General features: G+C 48.1%; 2 protein-coding genes across 11 annotated transcripts in view; one reads left to right on the plus strand and one right to left on the minus strand.

Moving 5' to 3' along the window:
- The window catches only part of BAZ2A (bromodomain adjacent to zinc finger domain 2A), a 34,110-nt gene extending 18,852 nt beyond the window's left edge, over positions 1-15,258 (plus strand). For 5 of the 6 annotated variants that reach the window (XM_007179622.2, XM_007179623.2, XM_057557223.1 and 2 more), the window contains 25 exons: positions 184-402; positions 857-1,345; positions 1,491-1,551; positions 2,603-2,711; positions 2,883-2,984; positions 3,155-3,365; positions 4,645-4,745; positions 5,022-5,087; positions 5,269-5,502; positions 5,640-5,894; positions 6,915-7,129; positions 7,419-7,493; positions 7,690-7,870; positions 7,973-8,032; positions 8,231-8,375; positions 8,898-9,556; positions 9,720-9,942; positions 10,061-10,216; positions 10,330-10,481; positions 10,667-10,956; positions 11,050-11,182; positions 11,297-11,443; positions 11,850-12,076; positions 12,191-12,334; positions 12,422-15,258. In XM_007179622.2, coding sequence (XP_007179684.2) covers positions 184-402; positions 857-1,345; positions 1,491-1,551; positions 2,603-2,711; positions 2,883-2,984; positions 3,155-3,365; positions 4,645-4,745; positions 5,022-5,087; positions 5,269-5,502; positions 5,640-5,894; positions 6,915-7,129; positions 7,419-7,493; positions 7,690-7,870; positions 7,973-8,032; positions 8,231-8,375; positions 8,898-9,556; positions 9,720-9,942; positions 10,061-10,216; positions 10,330-10,481; positions 10,667-10,956; positions 11,050-11,182; positions 11,297-11,443; positions 11,850-12,076; positions 12,191-12,334; positions 12,422-12,587 — 4,820 coding nt within the window. In that variant the 3' untranslated portion in view covers positions 12,588-15,258. The remainder of the gene's footprint in view (positions 1-183; positions 403-856; positions 1,346-1,490; positions 1,552-2,602; positions 2,712-2,882; positions 2,985-3,154; positions 3,366-4,644; positions 4,746-5,021; positions 5,088-5,268; positions 5,503-5,639; positions 5,895-6,914; positions 7,130-7,418; positions 7,494-7,689; positions 7,871-7,972; positions 8,033-8,230; positions 8,376-8,897; positions 9,557-9,719; positions 9,943-10,060; positions 10,217-10,329; positions 10,482-10,666; positions 10,957-11,049; positions 11,183-11,296; positions 11,444-11,849; positions 12,077-12,190; positions 12,335-12,421) is intronic. The other variant, XM_057557224.1, reaches the window with a different exon arrangement.
- A 2,919-nt stretch (positions 15,259-18,177) lies between these two features.
- Positions 18,178-22,453, minus strand: part of RBMS2 (RNA binding motif single stranded interacting protein 2) — an 87,646-nt gene continuing 83,370 nt past the window's right edge. For all 5 annotated transcript variants that reach the window (XM_057557226.1, XM_007179617.3, XM_007179619.2 and 2 more), the window contains 4 exons: positions 22,250-22,360; positions 21,537-21,617; positions 21,018-21,103; positions 18,178-20,912 (listed from right to left, as the gene is read on the minus strand). In XM_057557226.1, coding sequence (XP_057413209.1) covers positions 21,023-21,103; positions 21,537-21,617; positions 22,250-22,360 — 273 coding nt within the window. In that variant the 3' untranslated portion in view covers positions 18,178-20,912; positions 21,018-21,022. The remainder of the gene's footprint in view (positions 20,913-21,017; positions 21,104-21,536; positions 21,618-22,249; positions 22,361-22,453) is intronic.

Raw genomic sequence — 22,453 nt, forward strand, 5'->3', positions numbered from 1 at the left:
CTGAAATATAAGAAAGGCCTATTTTATGATAGATGCTAGAATTTTGTGTTGGTCTATGGGTAGAAACCATTGCCTTGCCTTTCCCTAATATTAGAAAGAAGCTTCACACTATAGGAACTAGAACTGGATATATTCAGACTAGTATTTCTTAACTCTTGCTTTCTGATTTTTCCACCCCTGAAGAGCCAGTGACTGGAGGACTCTACGGTATAGATGACACAGAGCTGATGGGTGCAGAGGACAAGCTGCCTCTTGAGGACAGCCCTGTGATCTCTGCCCTCGATTGTCCTTCCCTCAATAATGCCACTGCCTTCAGTCTCCTGGCAGATGACAGTCAAACTTCAGCCTCTATCTTTGCCAGCCCCACCTCTCCACCTGTCCTTGGGGAGTCTGTTCTGCAAGGTAAGTGAGGAGAGCTAGGGCAGAGGAAGTCCTTGGCCTGGGCAGAGGTGAGAGAGCAGGCCTTAGGGGTGGGGATTCTGTGAGAGCGCCTTCCTGGGAGCTGAGGAGGCCATGGAATAGTGTGTGGTGGGACTAAAAACAGCTCTCTGACTTCTGCCCCGTGCCCAAAAGAACTTGTGGGGTGAGACTTGGAGTTTGTGGGAGAAAGGAGGCCAGAGGCCTTTACTGGCTCCAGGTGAAAGGTATTTCTTCACACAGTGACAGCAGCAGCAGTTTTGCCCTTTAACCTTCATGAACGGTAGGGGAAGAGAGCCAGAGGCTACTTCTCTTTTTCCAACCCTAGGGGAAAGCCCTTGAAGTAACCTTGTTTAGCTTCATCCAGGTTTGTCTGAGTAGATTCTCTTGTTTTATATGATCATTCTTCCTTTAGCCATCCTGTCCCTTTGGATTCTAGATACTAGCTTTGACCTGAATAATGGCAGTGATGCAGAACAGGAAGACATGGAGACTCAGGCTTCAGACTTCCCACCATCTCTGACCCAGCCAGCCCCTGACCAGTCATCCACTCTTCAGCTCCGTACAGCAGCCTCGCCAGCAGTCTCACCAACAGCCTCGCCAGCAGTCTCCCTGGCGGTTTCTCCAGCAGCCTCACCGGAAATCTCTCCAGAAGTCTCTCCAGCAGCCTCCCCAGAAATTTCCCCAGCCATCTCCCCGGCAGCCTTCCCAACAGTCTCTCCAACTTCCTCAGCAGCCCTCCCACCCGTCTCCTCTGAAGTCTCCTTGACAGCCTCCCCAGTGACCTCCCCAAAAGCCTCCCCCGCACCTTCCCCAGCAGCTGTCTTCCCAGCAGCCTCCCCAGCAAGTAAGAATGTCAGCAGCTTCCTTGAGACGACTGCTGACCTGGAAGAGATCACTGGAGAAGGAGTCACTCCCTCTGGTAGTGGTGAGTGTCTAGATTCTGTTCCACCCCTAGCTGGTTCCAGGAAAAGTTTCTGTCTCATGAGGCATTTAGCCCTTCCTCACTGGCCTGTCATCTCAGTATTTTGCTTGAACTCTTAACTTGGGTATCCCCTATCTTCCTCCCCAAGGTGATGTCCTGAGGAGACGTATTGCTACCCCAGAAGAAGTTCGTCTTCCCCTCCAACATGGGTAAATGCTCTAGTTTGGTGCATGCATCGACCTTTGACACATTTAATGAATGACTCTAGGAAAAAGGGAAGGGAGCTTCTCTCATCTGAGATGGGGAGGAATGGGCTAGACAAGAATGGGTTAAAGGATAGTTACCTGCAGTGATAATGTTTCTGGGCATGAGATTCTTAGGCTTCCTTTCTTCCTCTGTCACGGTCTTCCTCCTCTCACCCATTCTTTCCTCATTTTGTGACCACTCAGTTTTTTCCTCAAGGGGCTACTGCTGTTATCTTTTCCAAATTCAGCTGGTGGGTCTAGGGTTCAGATGTCCAAATGAGTTACCTTGTCCTGTATGCTTAGAGAAGGAATAGCAGTGAATGGGGAGTGGCTTAGTCCCCATGAATTGGGATTTTTTTTGTTTTTAATACACTTTAAGGTCAGGAACAGTATGAGACCAGAATGGACAAGCCAGCACACCAAGGGCTTTATAGGAATAACTGCCTTCCTGACCTTCCCCACCCCCGCCCCCATAGGCTACTTGTGGTCACCAAGTCTGAGTTCTGCTTTAAGTTTTGAGAGAAAGATAAGGCTTAGTCTTAGAATAATCTGTTGCTCAGAACACAGAGTTCCTTACTAAACCCTGGCCTCTACGGAGTCATTTCATGGAGTCAGCAGTGAGTTTACTCTTCTGCTTGCCTCCCCACCCTCTGTCTCTTCTGCCTTTATTCTCTTAGGTCTTTTATCCTCTTTAGTGGAAACCCAGTAATTTGCCCTGAATGGCATTAGGGAGGGGGTTTCTGGCTGCTCATCTCACTGACTTTGTGAAGGGAGGGGTGGAGGTCTTTCTGGGCTTGTGCAGTCTGGTGTGTTGCTTTCCCCTGTGGTGCTGAGGGGCTTGTGGCCCAGGCCTGCCTTCTGGCCAAGCTTGTATCTCAGGACCCTCTGCACCTACATGCAGTTCTAGTGAGACAGGTGCGGGGCGGGCCATCTGCTCAGTGGGCTTGGCTTCTGGGTGGCTTGAGAGTGGGTAGGGCTGTGACCTGGCGGCAGGGCCCGTGTGCTTCTCTGGCAGGTGGCGGAGAGAGGTGCGCATCAAGAAGGGCAGCCACCGATGGCAGGGGGAGACCTGGTATTACGGCCCCTGTGGGAAGAGGATGAAACAGTTCCCGGAAGTGATCAAGGTAATGTAGCTTTCGTGGACTTTTTTAGGAAAGCACAGACTCCTTTTTTTGGGCCCAGTGGCAACAAGCTGGCGTAGTCTGCTCTGGGACTTGTTCTGCTTGGGCTATTGCTGGCCAATAGGTGTGGTAGGGCTGTAACTTCACTGATGCCACTCTACCTCCTCCTCATAGTACCTGAGCCGCAATGTGGTACACAACGTCCGCCGCGAGCACTTCAGCTTCAGTCCCCGTATGCCTGTTGGTGATTTCTTTGAAGAGAGAGACACACCAGAGGTGCACACCCAAGGGTTAAATGTGCTTTTATGTCTGAGAAAGGGTTGATGGACAAGCTGCAGCTTCCTCTCATGGGGTTTGGAGAGTCTTGGGCATTGAATGGTTCAGAGGGCCTGGTGGCTTGCACAGACTCCCTCCCATTGTAACAAGAGTCTTCCTTATTACCTCAGGGCTTGCAGTGGGTACAGCTCTCAGCAGAGGAGATCCCATCCAGGATTCAGGCAATTACTGGGAAACGGGGCCGACCTCGAAACACTGAGAAGGCCAAGACCAAGGACGTCCCCAAGGTGAAACGGGGCCGAGGTCGGCCACCCAAGGTCAAAATCACTGAGCTGTTGAATAAGACAGACAACCGCCTCCTAAAGAAACTGGAGGCCCAAGGTATGACTGGGGGATTCTGCTCACTCTCTGAGGTATCTGAAATGTTGATGAATTGCTAATGCCTGGGTTTCCCAGGAATGTGACTGACATCTGGAAGAAATGAATCTGAATCACCTTCCCCTCTCTGGAAAGCAGCCTCAGGGTCCCAGCACTTTTGTGGTACTTCTTTTACAACCAGTTTCTTTACTGAGTTACTCTCTTACTAGTGGAGCCTGGGCGGTCCCCAAAGATAGTTATGAGAGGAGAGGGCTTTCATGTCCTTTCTTTCCATCTTTCAGCTTCTCACTTATCTTACTGGTTTTGGCTGTCTCATACATACACTCTTACCTTACTCATTGCCACCATCATGGAGGTTCAGAATTCACATCTGAATCCAAAAGATAATTGGCACTGTTTTAGTGGGATGGACAGATTGGAAATGTCTAATTTTTCAGTAAATATTGCACTTGCCCTGATATAGTATAAATTTGAAAAAATTTGGAGTCATCAGTCTCCTATTCAGAGTTCCAGCTCTGCCATATTCTGACTGTATGACCTGGAGCAAGTCACTTATATTTTAATAAAAGCCTATAGTGGTTCATCTGCAGGTAATACCTGTCTAACTTAGAGGGTTGCTGTACAGATGTGGTGGTGGTAGTGTTTCTGTGCCAGAATAGGATAGGTGCTGTCATATCAAAAACACCAATTCTGAAACACTATTGTTTGCAGAATCACACTTCAATATTGTCTTCCAAAAGGGAAGAAATTCCGACCTTTTAGTAGAGCAAGACATAGGAGCTGAGCATAAGCAATAGCTATGTCAGTTTGATATGATTCTGCTAAAGTGTCCATTATCTGGGCCCTTTCTTTCTGGCACATTCTTGCTTAATTGGTGCTTCCCACTCAAGACCACCTGCTTTCCCTGGCAGTTTTTCTGTTTCCTTTCTTTGTTCTAAAATCAATCTGTCAGATAGCCTGGGGGAGAGACAGGCTATAAGGCTACTTTGCTGTTTTGGCCCCTAGGACCCCTTCTAAAGCAGTCTAGTGTTCAAGGGGCTGGTGCTTCTGGGCAGGAGATACCATTTGAGTTCTTTGTGCTACCTGTATAGCAGATGCCTCTCCTACATTTTTTCTCCAACATTTTATGTATACTTAAAACAAAAAAAACCAAAAAAACACAAACTTTTGGATTCTTCAGGGAGCTGCTTTGGAGGCCAGCTTTGTGACAGGCATGTGCTGCTCTGGATGCTGGAGATTGGCCAGCCTGCCTCACTCTTCATTTTTCTTTCTGCCCTCACAGAAACACTGAATGAGGAAGATAAAGCAAAGATGAGTAAAATCAAGAAGAAGATGAAGCAGAAGGTACAACGGGGAGAGTATCAGGCTACTAACCAAGGGCAGGTGAGGGACATCAGAGAGATTACACAGTAGGTTAACTTTTCCTACAGCTGCTCTGTCTTCTCTTCCTTCTCCCACGTCTGCCACTCGCCATTTAGAGAATTGGGCTTATTCAGGAATAATGTGAGCCATCTCCAGGGTGAGAGAATTGATCCATTGCCAACCTCTCATCCCATGTCTCACCTCTCCTCCCCAGTACCCTTGTCTGTTTTTGAATGCTAGTCGTAGCAGTGATGCTTTCAGAGTTTGAGGAGAAATGACTTCCCTTATGGTTTACAGGCCAAGAACAAGAGAAAACAAGAGACCAAGAGCTTAAAGCAGAAGGAGGCCAAGAAGAAATCGAAGGTAGGTGCATGTACACACAAGCATAACTTTGAAGTCACCAAACTGATTTTGCAAGACGTGTGAGTTGGTCTCGTTTTATAGTCATGTTTCTGGGTGTAAGGTGGGGAGGACGGGGACCTGGAAAGGGTGGTGACTTGAATCTTTATGGCACTCTTGATTCCTCTCTCCCTTGGGTGGCTAGGCTGAGAAGGAGAAAGTAAAAACAAAGCAGGAAAAACTGAAGGAAAAAGTCAAGAGGGAGAAAAAGGAGAAGGTAAAAATGAAGGAAAAGGAGGAGGTGGCCAAAGCCAAGCCAGCCTGTAAAGCAGATAAAGCGCTGGCCACACAGAGGCGCTTGGAGGAGCGGCAGAGGCAGCAGATGATCTTGGAGGAGATGAAGAAGCCTACAGAGGACATGTGTCTGACTGACCACCAGGTAGTGAGGGGAGAGTAACAGGTCCTGGAGGGGCCATCCATGAAGACACTTCTGTGAAAGGAAGAGCCTCCTAGATATCCAGACTGTTGCCTTCCCATATGTTTGACAGAACACCCTACCTCTTTTTGTCTCTACAGCCCCTGCCTGACTTCTCATGCATCCCTGGTCTGATCCTGCCTAGTGGGGCCTTCTCAGACTGCTTGACCATTGTGGAGTTCCTGCACAGCTTCGGCAAGGTGCTGGGCTTTGACCCTGCCAAAGATGTACCTAGCCTGGGGGTCCTGCAGGAGGGACTCCTGTGTCAAGGCGACAGCTTGGGCGAGGTGCAAGATCTGCTGGTGCGGCTCCTGAAAGCTGCGCTCTATGATCCTGGCTTGCCTTCCTACTGTCAGGTGAGGTCCTTTCCTGGGCGGGTTCAGAGGGCCTGGAATCCGTGCTTTTCTCAGTTTTGCTTCCTCTTTAAGTTAAACACATGAAAGCCCCTTCCCAAAGTGATCAGGACAAGTGAAGGGAGATACACAAATGGTCCCCAGTTTACAGTGGTTTGGCTTATGATTTTTCGACTTTACAGTGGTTCAAAAGTGATACGCATTCAGTGGAAACTGTACTTCACATTTTGATTTTGATCTTTTCCTGGGCTAGAGAAACGCAGTACGATACTCTCTAATGATGCTGGGCAGCGGCAGCAAGGCACACCTCCCAGTCAGCCACGTGTTCACTGATACACTTACAGCCATTTTGTACCCATGCAGCCATTCTGTTTCTCACTTTCAGTACAGTATTCAGTAGATTACACAAGATAGTCAACATTTTATTATAAAATGGCTTTGCGTTAGATGATTTTGCCCAACTCTAGGCTAATGTAAATGTTCTGAGCATGTTTAAGGTAGGGTTGGCTAAGCTATCATGTTCTGTAGATTAGGTGTATTAAATGCATTTTCAACTTAGAATATTTTCAATTTATGATAGGTTTATTGGGACATGACCTCATCATAAGTTGAGGAAGATCTATATACTGCATGCTAGCCCTTCTGGTAATTTATTGCGTCTTCTCCTAGGTTACTTCTACTCACTGCTTTAAGGTTTTAGGTCCTGACTCTCGTCATTCTCTCCAGGGACAAGTGGAGGAAGATCTGTAGTTTCTTCCTGTTTCTGTTTTCCATATATTTTTTTCTCTTCTATTTCTTTTTCTTTCTGACCTCCTTCTGCTTACTTTGTTCATTTTCCTTTAATTTACTCCTTTTCTTTTGCACCTGTCCTTTTCCTTCTGTCATCTGTCCTATCAACTTTCATTCTTTTCTTCTTTTCCTATCTTAACCCCGTAGTTCTATTGTATTTTCCTGCTCCGGATTCACCCAACTTGAGTTGTTCCTCTTTCTCTCTTAACTCCTATCATGCTCTCCTCCAAACAGTCCTTAAAGATCTTGGGGGAGAAGGTGACCGAGATCCCACTAACAAGAGACAATGTGTCTGAGATCCTGCGCTGCTTCCTCATGGCGTATGGAGTGGAGCCAGCCCTCTGCGACAGCCTGCGCACCCAGCCTTTTCAAGCCCAGCCGCCCCAGCAGAAGGCTGCTGTCCTGGCCTTCCTTGTGCATGAGCTCAATGGCTCCACCCTCATCATCAAGTGAGGGGCAGGGGTGGGGCTGGTTATTGTGTGCCTTGGTCAGAATGGGATGGGGGAGGGGGTTAGCCATTTAGAAATCCTCGGCGATGTGTGTCCGCTGCCATGCTCTGGACATGCTGGTGTGACTTAGGACTGAATCTAATTTTCTTCTCTGGGAGAATCCAAGCCTTCCTCTGCTGTTCATCCAATCTAGGCTCTAGGATGAAACTCCCTTTACCCTTGAGCCTCCCTTCTTCTGTGTATGTGCTGCCACTTCTCCCTCAGAATCCCATTCCCTGTTCCCCTGCAGTGAGATTGACAAGACTCTGGAGAGTATGTCCAGCTACAGGAAAAACAAGTGGATTGTTGAAGGCCGGCTCCGGAGGTAGGGACAGGACAGAGGAGAGAAGGGGGAAAGAGTGAAGCATAGCCAGGACTTTTGCTTGGAACTCAGTGTCCTTAGCCCCTCCCCTGGGGTTGGGACCTTACCCCAGGGCCTGGGATTGTTTAGATTCACTGTGTTCCTTTTGTGGTGGTATCATGTTCCTCACCACGGTTTCCTTTAATCTGTCTATGTCAAGATTGAAAACTGCTTTGGCCAAGCGAACTGGGCGACCTGAGGTAGAGCTGCAGGGGCCGGAGGAAGGCCTGGGGCGGAGGCGCAGTTCTCGGATCATGGAGGAGACCAGTGGCATGGAAGAGGAGGAAGAGGAGGAGACCACAGCTGCTGTCCATGGCCGTAGGGGTCGAAGAGATGGAGAGGTACTAGCCCAGACCAAGGAAAGTGGGAGTTGGAAAACAGATTATTTTTTTCTTGAATCTGATGATTCCCTTTCTCTTGGTGTCTACTTGTTTCTTCTCCAGGTTGATGTCATAGCATCTAGCATCCCAGAGCTAGAGCGCCAGATAGAAAAACTCAGCAAGGTATTGTGCTTCTAACCTCCCAGGAGCTGGAGATAGGGGCTGGGTGAGAATTGATTACCTTATGAGCTGGGCCCAGATGGTATCAATTTTATAGGGAAGCTGAGAGCCATTGCCCTTCTCCCATATACCGGACGAAGTCACCACTGTCACCCTGGAAGTGTGTTTTTCATTCATCTTCCTTTTCCACTGCCTACCCAGCGTCAGCTCTTCTTTCGCAAAAAGCTGCTTCACTCATCCCAGATGCTTCGGGCAGTCTCCTTGGGTCAGGACCGCTACAGACGCAACTACTGGGTGTTGCCCTATTTGACTGGTATCTTTGTGGAAGGAACAGAGGGGAGCTTAGGTAGGTGTGTCGTAGGACCCTGAATTGAGTCCTAACAAAAGTTAAACGATTCCTTTTCCTCTGCCTAGTTGTCTTGGGCTTCTTTCATTGTATGAGAATCAGTATAGCACAGTGTGGTTAAGAGCACAGCCTCTGGAGTAGGACTGCCTACCTACCTGCTCTGCCATCTACCAGCTGTATGCTTCAGTTTTTTCATTTGTAAAATGGAGTTAATGATAGAATGTATACGTCATAGGGCTATTGAGAGGATTAAAATGAGTTAATGCTCTTAGAATAATGCTTAACTTATAGCTGGTTCTCAATAAATGTTAGGTTATGATTATGCTGATGATGATTACTTGGGAGCATAGTGTTTCTTTTCCAGATACTGTGCTCACTGGCATATAAGCTTTTCCTGGTGCAGTCTCCAAAAGGGGATATGAAGTCCAAGAGAAAAAGAAAGTATATGTCCTGTGTTTGTACACCCTCTTTCTTTCCCCCTTATATCTGTGTATGTGTTATGCTCTTCACTTTTCTTTACAGTTCCTGAGGATGTGATAAAGCAGGAAACTGACTCCTTAAAAGTGGCAACCCATTCAACACCCAGCCCAGCCTCCTTCTCTCTGAAGAGGGAGTTAGCTGGCTGCAGCACCTCTGCCAGTTCTCCTGCCCGGGCCCGAGGCCGACCTCGGAAAACTAAGCCTGGGTCTGTGCAACCTAGGCACTTGAAATCTCCTGTCAAGAGTCAAGGTTCAGAACAGCTGCAGGTCCAGCTTCAGCCCGAGACTCAGCCCCATCCTCAGCTTCAGGCTCATGCCCAGCCCCAGCCCCAGCTTCAGTCCCATCCTCACTCCCATAATGGGTTCCTAGAGCCAGAGGGCTCCCCTTTGTCTCTGGGTCAGAGCCAGCACGACCTCAGCCAGTCAGCCTTCCTGTCTTGGCTGAGCCAGACTCAGAGCCATGGCTCCCTGCTCAGTAGCTCAGTCCTCACACCTGATAGCAGCCCCGGAAAACTGGACCCAATGCCATCACGGCCCCCAGAGGTGCCAGAACCTGACGAGACAGAAGCCAGCCCCGATTCTCAAGCTCCCTGGTTTAACTTCTCAGCCCAGATGCCCTGCAGTGCTGCCCCTACACCACCCCCTGCAGTTTCTGAGGACCAGCCTACTCCTTCCCCTCAGCTACCTGCCTCCTCCAAGCCAGTAAGTAGCCAGAATTAGTGGTATGCACTTATCTTCATCTTGCCACAGGCTCTGTTGCCTGGCTGTGGGCTGTTGCTGAAGCTGGGGGGAAGGGATGGGGCCACTGGGATCCTGTCAACATGAAAACACACCCTCATCACCTTATGTTTCATCTCATTCACAGGTGAATAGACCCAGTGCTGCCAACCCGTATTCTCCAGGGCAGCTCTCTTCCACCCCCTTGCTGGGCGTGGCTCCTAAAAGGCGAGCAGGAGACCCTAGAGAAACACCACAGAGCCCCACAGGGATGGGACAGCCAAAACGGAGAGGGAGACCTCCCAGTAAGTTCTTCAGACAGATGGAGCAGCGTTACCTAACCCAGCTGACAGCCCAGCCCGTCCCCCCTGGTGAGTGACTTTGGGGTGGAATGGGGTGAGATATAGGTAGGAGTGGCATCAGATGTGGACCATGTGATTCATAGCTGGTTCCCACTCCCCACCCCACACACATAAACCATCTTCACAGAGATGCGCTCGGGCTGGTGGTGGATCCGAGATCCTGAGACATTGGATGCCATGCTCAAGGCCCTGCACCCCCGAGGCATCCGAGAGAAGGCACTTCACAAACATCTAAACAAGCACAGGGACTTCTTACAGGAAGTCTGCCTACGGCCCTCAACTGGTAAGGTAGATGCTTAACCACCCTGAGCTGCAGAGCCCAGGTAAACGTTGAGCTGCTGCTGTGGACAACGAAATAGCCTGATGGGCTTTTCCCTCTGCCTTCTGTCTCCTCAGACCCTATCTTTGAGCCTAGTCAGCTACTTGCCTTTCAAGAAGGGATCTTGAGCTGGTCCCCCAAAGAGAAGACATATGAGACAGACTTGGCTGTGCTTCAGTGGGTAGAGGAGCTGGAACAGCGGGTTATCCTGTCTGATCTGCAGATTCGGGTACACTTGGGCTGGCACTGGGTAGGGGGTTGTTGACGAGAGGGTGTTAATCTCCTGTACCGTTAGGGAAAACCTGGGGTTCCCACTTCACAAGTGACCTCCCATGACCCTAAATGGGTCACATCTTTTTCTATGCTTAATGTTCTTTCTTTATAATGAGTTTTATTCCTCTCTCCCACCTGCAGGGCTGGACACGTCCCAGCCCAGACTCTACTCGTGAAGACTTGGCCTACTGTGAGCATCTACCTGACTCCCAGGAGGATATCACCTGGCGGGGTCGAGGCAAGGAAGGACTGGCACCCCAGCGTAAAACTACCAACCCCCTGGACCTGGCAGTGATGCGACTCGCTGCCCTGGAGCAGAATGTGGAGCGGCGGTACCTGCGGGAGCCCCTATGGCCAGCTCACGAGGTCGTGCTGGAGAAGGCCCTGCTCAGCACGCCCAGTAGTGCCCCACAGTGTACCACTACAGAGATGTGAGTGGCTCCCCGCTTCTTGGTCTTGGGGGAGAAGGAATAAATTTAATGGATCCTGCTCCTCATCCCCAAATCACCACTTTCTCCCACCAGATCATATGAGATCACCCCTCGCATTCGAGCCTGGCGCCAAACGCTAGAGCGGTGCTGGAGCGCGGCCCAGGTCTGCTTGTGCCTGGGCCAGCTGGAGAGGTCCATTGCCTGGGAGAAGTCTGTCAACAAAGTGGTAAGAGGCCTGGAGAGCCTGGGGGGGCTGACAAGATGGCCAGCTGGCGTGGGTGGGGTCAGTGGCAGGCAGAGGCTTGAGGGCTCACCCTGCCTCCTCACAACCTTGGTCCAGACCTGTCTAGTCTGCCGGAAGGGTGACAACGATGAGTTTCTTCTACTTTGTGATGGGTGTGACCGTGGCTGCCATATTTACTGCCTTCGGCCCAAGATGGAGGCTGTCCCAGAAGGAGACTGGTTCTGTGCCGTCTGTTTGGCCCAGGTAAGTCTTCTGCTCCCTCTCATTCCACTCCCAAGCAAAAGTCAGAGATTTTCTTTCTCATCCCATTTACCACCAGTCCTACAAATATCATTCTTACCATGCCTCAGTCTCTCCTGGGAAGGGGCTCCAGATGATGTGCTAGGAGACCTGAGTTCTGATCCTTCTTTGGACAAGTCACTTAAATTCTATAACCTTACTTGCTTTTACTTTCCTTATAAAATGGGAATGATTATACTTTCCCTTTCACCTACCTTATTGGGTTATGTGAATAAATTCACATGCTGGCTTATGCATGAAAGTATTTTGAAGCCTCAGTCACACTTATACAAGTAGGGATTGTAATAAAGTGAAGGGCAAGCAGAGAACATCTCCAGCTGTTGCTGATCTTACTTTTTCTTATCTTCAGCAGGTAGAGGGAGAACTGACTCAGAGGCCAGGTTTCCCAAAACGAGGCCAAAAGCGGAAAAGTAGTTATGTGCTGAACTTCCCAGAGGGTGATAGCTGCCGGCGCCGGCTACTGTCGAGGGGCCGAGAAAGCCCAGCAGTGCCTCGGTGCTCAGAAGGAGGGCAGTCCCCCTCAAAGCGGCGGCGGCTCTCCATGCGGAACCACCACAGTGATCTCACGTTTTGCGAGTGAGTTGAGTGAATTCTGGGGACAACTGGCTCTACCTTTGCCGGAGTAAAGGGCTGGGAGGGGTCAGTGTGTTTGCTTCCTGGGAGTGCAGTCATCACTGTCTTTCGTAATAGGATTATCTTGATGGAGATGGAGTCCCATGATGCAGCCTGGCCTTTCCTGGAGCCTGTGAACCCACGATTGGTGAGTGGGTACCGGCGCATCATCAAAAACCCTATGGATTTTTCCACCATGCGGGAGCGGCTGCTCCGGGGAGGGTAAGTAGACATCAATAACTGTCCCGGCTCTTCTGTTACTGCCGTAACTTGTACCCAGCTCACAGGTCTGTCTCCACCCCTGCCCAGGTACACCAGCTCAGAGGAGTTTGCGGCTGATGCACTTCTGGTCTTTGACAACTGCCAGACATTCAATGAGGATGACTCTGAAGTGGGCAAGGCTGGGCACATCATGCGTCGCTTCTTCGAGAGCCGCTGGGAGGAGTTTTATCAGGGAAAACAGGCCAATCTGTGAGGCAGGGGAGGTGGGGAGTCACCTTGTGGCATTGCTCCCTGCCCCCCAAACAAACAGACCCTGCCATTCTCACCTGCTGATGCTGCCCTGGGTCCAGACTCGAGTCCGAGGTAGAACCCTGATTTTTGACCCTACCTTTGGCAGCGCCCTACATCTTCTTATCCCTACACCCCTTTCTTCCTTTCCTCCTCTTGTTCCTCACATAAGAGGGGCAGAGATGAGGTCCTTCTGGACTGAAAGCCAAAAAAAAAAAAAAAAAAAGAAAAAGAATTTTTCCTTTCTGTTTTATTTCCTAATTAAAAAAGAGGAGGAGGATGAAAGAAGCTCCTACTTCCTCCTCCCAGCTTTCTCACCTTCCCTGTACATGCCCCAGCATTCTGGGGCTATTTAACAATAGCAATAGTTCTAGTGAATGTGTGAAACCAAGAAACACTCTGTACTGTGTGTGGACCCGCAGTGACGGCCAGTAAAGTGGACTTAACTCCCAAGTGTGTCGAGCCGGACACCGGGCCCTGAACATGCTGCTTCCATGTTCAGTCCCTCCCCCGCTTTTCACTTTCTCTCTCTCAATCCCCCCCCCGCCCCCTTTTCAGATTTTCTCTCATCCAATAATGTAAAACTGTTGTGTACGGGTTCCTCCATCCTTTTCCCCCAAATCTTTTTTCCCTTCAAAGGAAAAAGAAGTTCAGAGGTCCCTGTCTTTCTCTCTGTCCTCATCTTCCTGCCAATAGCTAGTCCCTCTATAATGTTGGATACTCCTCAAATGCTGAGTTTCTAGCCTTTTCTGAAACTTAGCAAACTGGGGAGAGGGCAGGGAGGCACCCTGAACCCTGGGCCTTCCAGCCTCCTTCCCCACCTCTTACCCAAACCTCCTTCTTGGGAACTCCTCAGGGACAACTACTGCTGAGTTTGGGCACACCCCCAAGATGGAGGCCAGGTAGCAATCAACTGGCCTGAGAGAGAGAGAGGTGTGTGTGTGTGAGAGAGAGAGTGAGTGAGTGAGAGGATGCTGTGATTGTGCCCCTGTTTTGTCTGGTGGCATCCATTCAGTTTTTCTCCCAAGTATCTGTTTCCCATTGTTTCCAACCATTGAAACACCTTTCCCATTGTTTCACACCATCACTTTGTCTTTGGGAAACCACAGGAACAGTTTTTCTGGGTACAAGGCTGTCTCTCTCCCCTCTCTCCCAGTCATTTCTGTTCCAGCCTCTTCAAACTGTGCAATCTTTCAGCAGGAACTCCCTCTCCTTTCAGTAGCTCTGAGTCTTAAGCTTTTGCAGGGAGAGGGGTAGAACTGGATCTCTTCCTAATCCCATGAGCTTCTGTGGGTTTAGTAGTGCTTTCCTTACCTTATCTACTTCATATCCTGGGACCCCTTACCCAGTAGCAGAGACCACAGAACACAGGAGAGTAGGGAGGAGGGGTTCTGGGTCCACCACTGCCCTACATTTGACTGTGCCCAAGTTAAGCCCCGACCTGTGAGAGGAAAGCTGCTAACTCCCAGCTATAGCCATGGGCCCCTGGCCCCTGCTTTCCTGCTCAGCAGAGCCCCTCCCATCAGAGATTACGGGTACTTGCACTGGGGAGGTGGCTGCTGGCTGGCCCAAGCAGAGAGCTGAGGCATCCAAGAAGTGTTCCATTGGTGGGAGAGGGGGTGCCAGGTGAGGGGGAGCATTCCTTGTGCTTCTGGCAGCACTGAATAGCCACTGAAGGGGGTGAGGGGGCAGTACAGGTCCCGGGGCAGCCCCTTTCTTATTCCTTTATGCCCCTTCTCCCCCATAGCCTATTTCTAAAGTCGCCTTTTCTGTCAGATAAACCTCAGAACTTTTAATTTTATTTGAGATTTTTTTTTTTTTTGCTTTTAAATAAGAGGTGGATTGAAGAATATTTGAATTGACTTTATATTATGCATAAATATTTATATTTTATCTAAATAACTGCGCTGTAACAAACTTTGTGTTAGACATTTGGAACTGTTGTAGTTGGGGGCTCTTCTTTTCCCCACGGCAGTCTTACCCTGGTATAAAATGTTCTAGATTAATTCTACTGTTGGAGGTTAGGTGGACGGGGGAGTGAAATCTTGATTGTTCCTGTTCTGTGTTCCTCTCCCAGCTCCATCTCTTTCCCTAGGGACCAGGCACTCTTAAGGTGGGGTGGAGTGCTAGCCTCAATTTGAAGTGAGGGTTGATGGGGGGCGGGGGGAGGGCATGACCAAAGGGGCCGTTTCTCACTTTTCTTTCCTCATCTTCACTGCCCCTTGAGCTAGGTGGATTTTCTCTTCTTGACAAGAGTATTTGATAGGGAAGGCAAGTTAAAAAAGTAAATAAAACCCACCCCTACCCCTTTGTTTCCTCTCCCCTATCAGTCTGGTAACAGGAAGAAACCACACCATCAACACCAACAAATTTCCATGTTCCTTTTACAACAAAAGGGACTTGACTTTTTATATAACCAAATGTGGTGTTTTAGTGACTTTTTGATAATGTACAGTTTTTTGTGAATTTAAATTTATTTCTTTCTATATTTTTAGGACCAATCTCATTTTTAATAAGGTAAAAAAAGGAAAAAAAAGTCTAGAGAAAAAAACTCCTGTTTTTGCCATGTGATGTTCCACAAGTGCAGCTGTAGAAAAGTGCTTGTCAGTTGAATAAAAACCACATTTGATAGAGATTCAAAAGAGTCTGTATTTATCTTCCTTCAACATAGGTTCTCATACTTGCCTAAAGGTGAAGGCTGGGTGTTTGTTAGGGTGAGTACGACTGGTTTGATGTAGGAGACCACAGGCCAGGGAGAACTATGCCCCTAAACTTCAAGGTTTATCTCTGAACCTCCAAGCTTGGCCCTTCCTGTGCAAGAGGCATCCAAGGCAGAATTTGTGCTTATGTGGGTGGAACAGGTGCTCCTTGGCTGAGGTGCTACAACAAAGGATTCAAGTGTCCCTAGTTCCTGCCTTGTGAGACATGGCCTTGGCTTCCTAAGCTGCCACCTGTGTTCCCACTATAGCAAATACATGTGCTCACCACCACCTTCCCAGCTTCCAATCATGGATAAGACACCACGAGGTAGACTTTTGTGTTTTATTTCAGAAGTTGAAAATAAGACAAAGTTCTCCCCAATTGTAGGGAAGGAACAAGTGAATACCAAGAGTCAGAAAAAGAAGAATGGGTAGCATTGGCACAGACGTGGCAAGAGTATAAAACTGGAAACCTCTGGGTAAAGAAAAAGTGTACAAAATGTGTTTTGAGTATAAATTAAACTTATTTCCTGTCCAAGGTGATAAGTGCATGCTAGAGAGCACTTGCCACCCGAAAAAAATGTGTGTGTTGGGGGATGTGGACACCAGTAATGGGGCGAGAACTTTTCTTTACTCAGGCTAGGAAAGCTTATCACACTCCAGGCTGGAAGTTTTGTTTTGGTGACCCTCTAAACTAACTGGAATAGGTGGAGAAGGAACATCTCTGCTTTCAGCCCTATAAAAATCCCAGATGCCCTCTTTGGTGCATGTTTACCTTCTCAGCTAATGGCAGCCACTGGCAAGCTCTTATCCTCTCAAGTTCTGAGCTCTGCTCCCATGTTGGTGTTCCTGGGGGTGGCTCCCAAGCATTAGTTAATATTCTAAGCAGTCATTACTCAGCCTATCCCCCTGGCATACCACAGCAAGACCTAACTGAAGAGTTCACACTATTCTAGGGTGATAAATGAGGTAAAAATCTCAAAGAAGACATTCCAGAAACAGAAATAACCAAAAGAGTTTTTGCATTTGATTGTGAGCCCTTTGTAGCCCCCATCTTCCTAACCCTCATGAAAGGAAGGACAGAGTAAAGGAAGGAAAGAAGTAAACCAGGTGCTTGTGCCCATGTTCAATTGTGAAGCTGTGAGGTAGGTCTTTAACAAAGACAAGAAAGTTCTGGGATACACCTGGAGAATGGTTCATTCAAAACAGACGTGGACATGCCAGGGAGAAGGAGCAGTGGTAACTGTGGTGAGAGGGCACCTAGCTTTCTCATTACTACAGTCATGTGGGGACCACCCCTAGGGAGGTGCAGCAGAATTCAGCAAAGATGAAAAGGGTGATAGAGCTCTCAGGCCCATCTCAGCTGTTGAAGGAAGACCCTCCTACGAAAGGAAGGAGTAAAAGCTGAGCAAACGAGGGATCTGCTAATGCTTGGAAGGACCTAAAATGCAGGTAGCATAGAAATGGAGTAGTTGGTTTAAGAGGGAATCAGGAAGGATCAGTGTGACAAGGCACAAGGATTAAGACCTAGCCCTTACAGACTGGCTTTCATAACACCCACCCTCTTCTCTGAAGCTGGTCTAGCAGAGCCTGAGGACAAGTTTAGATCTGATCACTGACCCAAGTTTATTGCCCTAGGCCAAGAAGTTCAAGGTAACCCCCTCATAGGTACAATGCTGCTGCTCTCCCAAGAAGCGGGGGGGGGGGGGGGGGGGGGGGGGGGGGGAGGGCTGTGGGCACGTGCATAAGAGAACAGCAACGATTTTTTTTTTTTTTTCCCTAGAAGATGATTCTATGGGGATCCCTGCAACATTCCATTCCAGCAAGGCCTCTCACCTCACCTTTGTGGAGCAAAGTAACAACCCACATGTAGGTCCCCAAACGGTAGACACTGAAGCAGCAGGGAATAAGCAATGCAGGCAGGCACCAAGGGGCTGAATGAGCTCCCTGATCAGTAAGTTAGGAAAGGAAGAATGGAACTGGGCTGAGGTGGCCCAATCCAGGGATGGTCAGTAGAGCAGCACAGTCCTCACACTCAGTGCAAGTAATGTCCCCCTACTACCCCCATCTCTTACTGACAAGGGCTATTTATTACCTCTTCAGAGTCACCAGGCTTCCTAGCCTAGGCAACTCTTCAAATCCTTTGGTTAAAAACACACTTTAAAAATAACATCTCTCCCCATCATCATTCCCACATCTTCCCTAACCTCGACCCACACCCTCCTCCAAAAGGTCTAATCAGCCTTGGGGCTGAGTATCATCTCAGAGCGAGAGAGGAGCAGTAATAACACCGGCATGAGATGGGATGGGCAGGCTCTGGGGCTAGTAAAGGATTGTATCATCTGAGAAAGGGATCTAGTATGTTCCATTTGACTGAAAAGAGAAAAATACAAAGTACTAAAATATTTTAAGAATGTTATGAGCATCTGTAATGAGCGGGGGTATGAAGTACAGAGAGAGTTATGACCTGGGCTCCATGAAGACAGGATTCAGAAAACATGAGCATAGTGTTTAAAGAGCCCAGCCCTAGGCTGTGAGCTTGAAGTCTCCCCCTACAATTCCTCTGCCACCACTGCCACCAATGGCGCTATTTCATGGGAGAAAAAGTATCCCTCCTTCCTTGTCTCCTTTTTCCAATCACTCACCCATGTTATGAACTGTTAGAAATGAACTAACCATTAGGCAAAAAGTATCATGAGTGTAACCCAAAAAGGCCCAAACAAAATTCCACGATGCCATTAACCATTACAAAAATAACTTCAGGCTCTCCGTCACTTCCCATGCCCAAACCTGCCCAAACCAGAAACACCCATTAATAAAATCCATTAAGCAGATTCACATGAGAACACACAAAAGGTAACTTCAGAATTTTAAAACAAAACAAAGCAAAATTACAGCCATTTAAACATTTAAATACAGACAGAGAAAGCAGACAGAACCAGGAATTCTGGGAGGCAGAGGAGCGGCAGCAGTGACATCAACAACAGTTTCTACACGTGAAAGGCCCTCATTTCACTAAGCCTCCTAGCAAAGCAAGGCTCCCCCAAACTACTATTAATTAAATGAACAGGATTCTAGATTTTTCTCCTTTTCTTCAAGGCCACTGACAAGAAATATATGGTGTATTTTCCTTGACTAAGGAGTAGAGACTCAGAAGCAAGAGATACCTGCCCAGCCAAAACCTTCTATAAAGTTACTGGGTTTGGGGCTGTTTTACATTAGATAAACCCTTCCTGAGGTTGGAAGTACCCATGAGAAAATTAATAGTGGCGATTTTATCCTTTATACTTTACATCCTACCTATTGTCCCCCACCCCTACTCCCTTAACCCCAGGATGTACAAAAGGACACTCTAAGGGTAGGGAGCGTTAGGACTCTCAACTCTGGGATGGGTGGAGGGGAGCTAGGCCCAAGCTCTATGTACAACAACTGATAATACAGCTTCTTCCCGCCCAGTAGCATCTCCTTCTCCCCTACAGAAACTGAACACCTGTTTCTCCATTCTCCATCATTTGGCTTTCTGTCTGATTGTCTGGTGGAAAGGCACCTGACCTTGAAGTGAAGGGGAGCAGAACTCTCCTTTCAGTGCAGAAGGAGTGACTGGGAAGAGACAGGTGCAGGATCTTATTTCCTAGAAGATGGACAAAGGCTTCCTCCTATCTGTCTCCGTGTGTCAGGTCTTGCAGAAGGTGATGGAGTTGAAGAGCAAATTATAGCTTTTTTTTGAAGGACTCCTGACCTTGTAAATAGTGAGATGGGGTTTATGGCCCTTTTCTATCCCAGCTCCCTGCTGTCCTTCCACAAGCAGGAAGATTATTTTTGATGTCCTGGTTCCCTGGAAAAGGGGCCCAAACACACTAGGGCAGGTTGCTCTGGACAGTTACAAAGAGCTTTGTCCTTTCCCGCCCCTGCACAGCACACACACAGAACAGTCCCACCTCTATCCCTCTGAACGTGTGTGTGCACATGGCACAAGCCTTTCAAGGACAGCTCTTGCTGTACACAGATGTGCCAAAGGTCAAAGCCTGGGGAAAATTCAAGAACCTCAGTTCTGTCTCTCTCAACTAGCTGCCTGAGTGTCAAAAGGCACTGTGTGTCCAGGGTTGGGATGGGAATTTACCAAGTCCTCTGGTACAGGAGGCAGGGATGACACTGTCTACATCAAGGTTTCCTAACCTTGGTACTACTGACATTTTGAGCCAGACAATTCTCTGCTGGGGGAGTTGGGGCTCTGCTGTGCCCTGCAGGGTGTTTAGCAGAATCCCTGGTCTCCAGCCACTAGCTGCCAGTAGCACACAGCCCCACCCCCAGGCACAACAACCAAAAATGTCTCCAGAGATTGCCAAGTGGCCTCTAGGCGACAAAACCACCTCTTTGAGAATCGTTGGTCTAGAGGTAAAGCAGCTGATTGTCCGTGGTGGGGAAGGAACCTAAATGGATTCAGCAAGGTCACAAAAGCAAAGGCTCTGAGCACAGCAACGATGTGAGATAAGGAAGAGAGAGGCCTTGAGACCCAGGGCAGAAAAGATCCTCTAGGAAGCAGAAAAGCAGGTATTCCTGAAAAGCTGTAGCAAGGGAAGACATTTTCTCAGAGGATGTGGTGTTGGCCTCGGCAGTGAGAAGAGTTAGTCAGAAGTCAGTAGGTCCATTCCTCTGGAACTTGCCAGGGAAAACCTAGTCTTCATCCAAATTTGGATCGAGGATGGCTTCCTAAGGCTGTGGGATTGTCTCCTTAGTGAGCCTAGGTCACATCTCTGCTTCTGGAGGGCAAAGTCTAGTCTTTCCTCCTAGGATGTGGCAGGGCAGAGGGAGGAAAAGCCACTTCCACTGCCTGCTTAGTGTTCTACCTTGTTCCTTGCCCAGCCCCCCAAAATTCCGTATGAAATTTCATTCAAAAAAGAAATTCACAAAATTAAAAACTGTAAAGAGGCAAAGTAGGCAGGTTCTGCTGTATAGAAAAGAGAAAAAGAACACTCTGGATGAGAGAAAGAAGGCATAAAATGTATGTGAAGAAGAGATGGGATGTGTGATCTAAGAGCTTTATAAAACAAAACTTTAAAAGTCTGCATATTTTCTTACACCCCCCGCCAAAAAGTCCATAACTAAACTCAGTAAGTAGGGCCCACAGTAGGACTCCATCAGTGTTCTAGCACCACACCTTTTTCTTTTAAGAAAATAATTTGTTTAAAAAGCCTTCCCAAATAAGTCCAACACATCAAAAACTGTTTTTCATAAAGACGAGAACAAGCTCCAGGCACCGTGTCTCTTTGGGGTAGGGAAAGAGTATACTGCAGCTTAAAACAAAACATAAAACTTTCTTCACAAAAGAAAAGAAGTCTTTTTGGTCTCCTTGACTGTAGCACACACACAAAGTGACAGTTCCTCCAGGCTCCACCAGGAGTGGAGGAAGAGCACAGGGCAGGAGTGCAGAGACTTCTTTTTCCAGGCCCAGGCCTGTGAAAACCGATGACCAAGTGTTAGTCCTCAGCTGGGCCCACAGAGGGGCTGTATTCCTGGTCAGCCCTCTGGAGTCTGGAGCATCAGCATCTCCAAGAATTCATTTATACTCAACAAAGATGGGGAGGGAAATCCTAAAGGAGGCATAAGCCAGAGAGGGTAGGGAGGGGGAATGACAAACATGAGAGTCTGATTTCAGGCTGCTCAGCCCACCCCGCCCCTCAGTATGTGATTCTTACCACTGTTACTTGTTGAACTGGAAAGAATAGACCCCATGGTCTGAGGGAGCATCCACTGTCACTTGATTTTGCTGGCTGCCGCCATCCTGTACCACAGCCAAGGCAGGAGAGTCACCTTGTGCATCCTTTCCTCACCTCCCACTGAAGCAGCCTAGCTAAGTTGCGTGTCCTCCCCAACCAACCCATTCCCACACACCTGTGTGAGTGCACATACACACACAAACACACACGCACACTCAGAGCATCACTTCCCCAACGTTTAGAGCAACCCATCCTCTTCCCAGGACACACTAGTCAATACAAGCCAGCATCCTGGGATTAACTACCATCTGCCAAATGAGAGGAAGGGCCTCATTCAAAGATACAAACTAAGTCTTTCCTTCCTACATTCTTCACATCCCTACCAGCTATTTGTGAACACAGAATCAGCATCACTGTGAGAGGAAGATTTTGATCAGGGGAGAATGTGCCTCTGTTCATTTTCCAATCTTCAATCCAAAGAGATTATAAAGCTCTTACCTCAACTGAAACACTGGAAGAAGGCACAGGGGTGTACTGGGAGATGTACGCTCCTTGCATAGCTGCAGCTGTTGGCATATACTGGAATGAGATACATCAATAGGCTTAGAGCAGTGATTCTTGGCTACATTTAAAGCACCTGGGGAGCTGTAAAAAATACAAGTGCCTATTGTTCCGTCCCCAGAGATTCTAATTTAATTGTCCTAATTTAATTGTGCTTTTTAAAAGCACTTCAGGTGACTCTAAAGTACACTGGCTTAGAGAGGTTTCTAAGTACATGACTACCTTTTCCTCCTCTTTCCTGTCTTCTGCTTTTTCTCAACGCACTGCCTTCTCTGCTTTAAGCCCTCCTGAACAAATCAGAATGCATCCGACCTACAAGAAGACTAATGAGCTTCACCCATTCTTCCTGTTACTACTTTGATAAAGACTTCTAGGAAAGTGTATGAACTAGATAAACTAATACGTAGGTAAAAACACCATTTATTTAGTTGCATGAGTAGGAATCAGTTAAAATGAATGAGCTAAAGAGCAGAATGGCTGTATTCCTAGCTCACGGATTATTATCTTTTTAGTTTATCGCCTTTTCTGAGTGTGCCCTCGATGACGCTGAAGTGATTCCCATCCTTATTCAAGAGTATTTAAACCTAAGAGTATTACATAGGTATTCTTTGCTTGGTAGGAGTTTATAATAAAAAAATATCCTGCTTTACTGTGCCCGTGCTGCTGAGCGAGAGGTGGCCCAGTTGCTGGGTAAGAGGTCCCATCATGGAGGCAGGCTGGAGAGAAATAGGATGATCCATTCCTGGTGTCAGAACTGAACCCTAGGAGCAGCAACAAAGGACAGGGTTAGCTGGCAGCATCCTGTGAGGCTGCCTGAAGCGGTGATTCATGGCTACCAGAACCACTGAAGACAG

Source organism: Balaenoptera acutorostrata, chromosome 11 (genome assembly GCF_949987535.1).
Source record: "Balaenoptera acutorostrata chromosome 11, mBalAcu1.1, whole genome shotgun sequence".
Classification (NCBI taxonomy): domain Eukaryota; kingdom Metazoa; phylum Chordata; class Mammalia; order Artiodactyla; family Balaenopteridae; genus Balaenoptera; species Balaenoptera acutorostrata.